This window comes from Thermobia domestica, chromosome 3 (genome assembly GCF_964235325.1).
Source record: "Thermobia domestica chromosome 3, izTheDome1.hap1.1, whole genome shotgun sequence".
Lineage (NCBI taxonomy): Eukaryota > Metazoa > Arthropoda > Insecta > Zygentoma > Lepismatidae > Thermobia > Thermobia domestica.
Window position 1 is genome coordinate 32,402,093 of NC_137456.1, and position 6,097 is coordinate 32,408,189.

The 6,097-nt window shown below is 33.9% G+C and overlaps 1 protein-coding gene across 1 annotated transcript; it reads left to right on the forward strand.

The window, feature by feature from the left end:
- The first annotated feature begins 989 nt into the window (after positions 1–989).
- On the forward strand, positions 990–1,754 carry LOC145681729 (uncharacterized). The gene has a single exon (XM_081753339.1). The coding sequence runs from the start codon at positions 990–992 to the stop codon at positions 1,752–1,754; it is 765 nt and encodes a 254-aa protein (XP_081609465.1).
- The last annotated feature ends 4,343 nt before the right edge of the window (positions 1,755–6,097 follow it).

The window sequence follows — 6,097 nt, forward strand, 5'->3', positions numbered from 1 at the left end:
AGGTGGAATGCGATTAAAGTGTGTTAAAAGAGACAGCACAACAAGTGATACAAAACACCAAATAGGGACTGGTTTGATCATGAATGTAGAGAGATAGTAACACAAAAGAATAATGCAAGGAAGAAAATGCTTCAAAGAGAAACAAGAGCAAATTATAAAAAGTATATAGAACTGCAACATAAAGCAAATAAGATCTGCAGAAGAAAAAAGAGGGACAGCTTAAAACATATCCTAGAAGAGATCGAGCAACTAAGCCGAGAGAATGAGATAAGAAAGCTCTATGCAGAATTGGTAAAATGCTGATGGAATATCAGCTTAGGACTACAAGTTGTAGAGATAAAAATTGGAAGGTATTGGAAGAGGATAAAATGATGGAAAGATGGGCCGAATACTTCCGTGAACAGCTGAATATAAAAGAGATAAGGGGCGACCAACAAGACGAAGAGCAGAAACTATACGAGCAACAACACGACGAGGAAGAAGAAATAGCAAACCCAACTGAGGAAGAAATATGCGCAGCACTTAAGAAACTGAGAAATAATCGAGCACCCGGCGAAGACGACATCATCGCAGAAATAGTTAAATACTCCGCACCTGTAATTAAACAAAAAATTCCCAAGCTTATAAAAGAGATATGGGAGGAAGAAAGGATGTCCAGCAGCTGGAAAGTGGAAATAATATGTCCAATCCCCGAGAAAGGTGACAGGTTGGATTGCGCAAAATATAGAAGAATCACATTACTTAAGATAGCATAGAAAATAATGTCCACTGTAATAAACGAAAGACTGCGGAAATACTCTGAAAAAATAATTGGGGAATATCAAGGAGGGTTTAGGCCCAACAGAAGCACAATGGATCAGTTATTTATATTAAAACAAATAGTGGAAAAGGATCATAAACATAATGTTACTTTGTACATGTTATTTATAGATTGTTTAGAGTGCTTTCGACAGCATTAATCTAACGACCCTGATTAATACATTGAAGGAATGTGGCATACCAAGGAAATTGGTGGGATTAGTAGAAATGACAATGGAAGAAACAAAAGCGAAGGTGAAATAGGAGAGAATTTAACAGACTCATTTGAATATAATAGTGGAGTCAAACAGGGAGATGGTCTGTCTACGACACTATTCAATATAGCATTACATAGAGCAATAAATAAAATAGACAAACGAGGAACCATATTCACCAAACTGAGCCAGATATTAGCCTGCGCAGATGACGTTACAATTATAGCGAGAACTGAAAGGGAACTGAAACAGGTAAACATCAAATTGGAAAAAGAGGCTGGAAAAATGTTATTAATAGTCAACGGAGGAGAAACTAAGTACATGATAATATCCACAAAAATGAAAGAAAGAAACATAACGGAATTGAAGATAGAGAACAAGACCTTCGAGACCGTAAGAAGCTTTAAATATCTAGGTATGACACTGAACAATCAAAACGGAATAAGTGATACAATACAGGAAAAAATACAAACAAGTAACAAAGCATTCTATTGTAACATGCAGCTGCTGAAGAGTAAATTAATTAGTAAGTTCACAAAGATGAAGACTTACAAAACAATGATTTGGCCTGTAATAACCTACGGGGAGGAAGTATGGATCATGGCGAATCGGAATAAGAACATGCTCAGGATATTTAAAAGAAAAATTATAAGAAAAATTTACGGACCCGTGAAAGAGGGCGACGAATGGAGAAGAAGAACCAATGAAAAATATCTGATATACTGGGGAATCAGGATATAGTTAGGTTCATTATTCTCAGCGGTTAAGATGGTTTGGACATGTGAAAAGAATAACGGTTAACAGACTGCACGAAAAAATGTATAAAAACAGAGGACGAAAAAGTCCCAAATCGCGATGAAATGACGATGGAAGGCAACAGATGGAGATAAAAGTATGGGCTAACAGATTGAAGAATAGAGACAAATGGAGGCTAATTGTTGAGGAGGCCAAGGCGCACATAGGACTGTATCGCCGAGTGGTAAGGTATATTTGTTCATACTTAGTTGAATGCATTTAAGTGTCTCCTTTCAGCACCGAAATGAATCTACAGTTTAAATTGGAAAACAAACCACCCTAGTATCTTCGAATTATAGTATATCCCACCGGCATTCGATCACGGGACCCTGTGCACCAAAGATACTCACGGTACAAACTAGACCATCGTATAGTTCAAAACCTAGTTCATGCCTTTCTTTTCGAGCGTGTAGTGTGATCTTTTAATGTTTTGCGTCCTTCATCCACAGCTAAAGCAAAGTTATGAAAGAGAGAATCTGTACTTAAAGTTAGTTCTGAATGAGAACAGGGCTATGAATCTGGTCTGTGCACATAACATCACGTAAGATCAACCCTTTCAGAATAGGCCATTCTGTATGACTATATTACGCCTTCAAGAGAACTAGCTCTGGTTATTCTATTTTCTGATGTATAAATGACATCAGAGATTCAAACCAAATCTAATATGTTTTAATTGAATGCTTTTTGAGTCTGCCAATATTTAAACTTCAATTAGTGGTAGTAGTAGTAGTAGTTTTTTTTAGAAGAAAAAGGAGTTTAAACTTGAATGACCCCAGAACTTTCTTAACAAAACTGCAGTTATAAACAACTGTATCTCTGGGAAATAACATTATTCTGATTCAGTGGCGTACTTAGGATTTTGTTTCGGGGGGCTATGCACATTCTTCTGAGTGGGTATATATATATACTGGATCTATGTAGGTATACAGTTATTAAATTAATCTATTTCGGGGGAGGGGTGGTAGAGCCCGATAACCGCCGTCCACAAAAATACACCAGTGTTCTGAGTAGATCTCTTTAGCAGGTGGTCTTCGTTGTGTGTAGTTGTCATATATGAATTTACTTCAACTTTCACCTAAAAATTAATTATAATCTTAGGTTTTTCCATTTATTCAAAGAACAGTAAATGTTACAGCCTCCTTGATGTCTTCGAGAGCACAGATTATTACGATTGACGGGGCAATGACAGATGTCAAACAACATCACAGTACTGTTCACAGATACATCCTTGACATATCTTTATGTAATGAAAAATGACCTACGAAAGTTTATTATGACTTGCATTTCTTTTCCACTTCATTTGTCGTAGCAGGCGAAACGTACGATAAATTACTGTCACCGAGGCTTCTTTAGAATTGTGTGGGGTTTTAGCTCGAGACCGATTTATCAGACTAAGCATTTAGGAAAGGTCAATTATTCCAATTGTCGAAATATAATCTGAAAACGAACGAACAACTTCAGAAAATAGTGTCGAAATATAGGTTGATTGGGATGGGTACAGGTAGAACTTGACATTGAGACACCATCTCGTGGTAAGTTGTGGGAACCAGAGAAGAGTTGCACAGTTTTAAAATTAATTTCAGAAATTGTAAATTTTTATAAAAGCGGAATATAATTTCATATTCTTACAATAAATTGTTTTCGAAAATCCAGTAAAACTTCACATACTTACCAATCTTATACTATGAGTTCCACGGAATAAACTTAATTTTTGAAAAGGACCAATTTTGGAAAATCAACCTATCTCTTTCCATCTTAATTAAAACACAAGGGAAAAGTATGTTATTGTAGTTCACAGATGGTAGTAATAAATTAAAATTTAATTCTTGAACACATTTTTTTTTACATTTGTCACGCATTTAATGAAACAGGTAATAAGATATAAAATCGTGTTTGAAGCTTTAGAATGGAATTATTATATTATTTGTTTCAGTGTAGATTGTAAATACTTGAATATTTGTTACACATGTTACGTGTGATGAGATCACATTATAAAAAAAAAAAAAAAAAAAAGTTCTAATGTCAATGATATCCTAGAAGGTTATGCTTTCAGTACCTACACTTCAGGGTACTAGAGCGCCTCTAGCGGAAATCTCTGAAAACACATACGTTCGAATGAGCTGTAGGAAGTTTGAACAGCCATTCGAAACGATATGTCGAACTGGGCAAGGTTTATCTCTGCTTAATGTGAATCTTTAACGGTTTCATGGTAGTGGTTTAGCCAGAAAATTATCGTGATTTAAATTTCAAGAATTATGTGAAAATTGTTAATAGTTCTCAAAATATCAACCTATTATATTTGTGAAAGTTCTATTTTCTATACCTAAATATCTATAATTGGTGTGATAATATAATAATCGTGTTAACAGAGGTTAGACGAAACAGTCCTCCTGGAGGTATTTGATGGTTGTTCAAAGCATATTTAATTGGGTGAGTGTTATATCTTGATTATTTAATATTTCTCAATATATATTGTTAAATTTTTCCTGCAGTTCAAATATTGAATTCATATTGGAATTATACAGATTACGAGGTATTATATTTATTATATTTATTGGATTCATTATCGAAAGTTGTATTCTTGTTCAAAAGAAAGCATAGTACCAGTCAACTCAGATATATATTTTTCGATTTTCAATTTTGTTTAAAAATTGTTGATATTTCATTATTGATAAATTTATGTATTGCATAATTAATTTTTCATGAATTTTGTTATAAAATTTATCAAGCTAGAAAATCAGTTACTTTTACTTATCCAAATTACCTTAGTATCTCACTTTTTTTTTAATTTATGAAGATAATAGCAGTTTATTGGTAATATTTAAGCTAGTTCTAGACTGAAATTCACTCTAAATATAGAATAACTACCGATAATTCTGCATGGAAATTTTAAAATGCTTACTTGCGAAATATAGCCATTATACATATAAAGTACGAATCCCGCAATCTTATAATTGTCCTGGTTATTACAACCAGCGGCCCAGGACGGAGCACATAGAGGCACGTTACAAACATATCGTTTCTAATCCTAACTTCAAAAAACGAAGTAAAATACATGTTAAAATTGCGTGGTTTTGTTTGGCAAAATCTGACTAAGGTGGGAAACTTGTTAAGTAAGCTATTAAATATATGGACATTTTTCAGGATCAATCTGTATATATCTATCTATTTTGAATTATGTTAAGGAGGATATTAAAATTAATTCAGTTAGGATTGATTAAATGTCAGTATTTTCAGAGTACGTAAAATTTATAGCCTATAGCAATAAAACTGCCAATGATTGTTAAAGGGTTGTCGCTTACCGTAAGGAATAGTAATTATTTTCGATATTTAAATTGCATTAGAATAGCTCTTTTTGTTTGCTTGGTAATTAAGATGGAATTTAAGGAAGAAAGAAATCAACCACGTTTATTTTTGAATGGATTTGAAAATGGAGATTCAGGAGTTGTTGTACCGCAGACTGAAGGTCAACGCTGGGATTTATCGTATTTAGATTCCGGAAGGGAGTCAAGGTCATTACAAATTTCCGCTGTTGATAAACCCAGCAAAATGGTTGAGTCATTGTCTACAGCAAGTAACACCACTGCGAGTTTAGCAGAGGGTGGAATGTTGCATAACGAGTTCCAACCGCTTATGTCTGTAGATAGTGCTAGTTGTGTCAGTGCAGACACAAACCCGTTTATTGACCTGGGGCAAACAGCTGTCATAAAAGAAAAAGAAGAAAATCGTAGTACAAATCCTTTTGTAGATAAAAACTCGATAGAGGTAAAAGAAATAAATGCAGGTAGCGAACCTTTGGTTAATAGATTTATGCCATTCCAAATACGAGCTGATAAATTAAATGGAAGTGTTTCCAGTAATTTGTTTAATGAGAAAATACAGTATATCCCAAGAACAGATGGAACAGACGATATACAGTTATTTCAATTTCTAGTGGCAGTTCTTAGAATAATTAAATTAAAAATATTCCCGGTTGAGTCTGTTTTGATAGCAGCTTTGAGTAAAGCTGAAGGTCGTTTAAATCAGGAGCTAGTATCATTGTATGAAATGACTAATAATTGGTTGCAAATATCAGGATTTTTGTTTCGTAAATTAATAACTCCTTTAGGTAGGCGAGAACTCATAAATCGTTATGTAAAAGTGATACAAAGACCTAAAGAAAATTTGCTTGAGTATGTTAATAATATTTGTGATGCTTATGAAATATGTTACGGACCTATTAATGATAGTAGATCTAGTGAATTGTTGGATATTATTATGGAGGGGATGCAACCTCAAATCAAATTTGA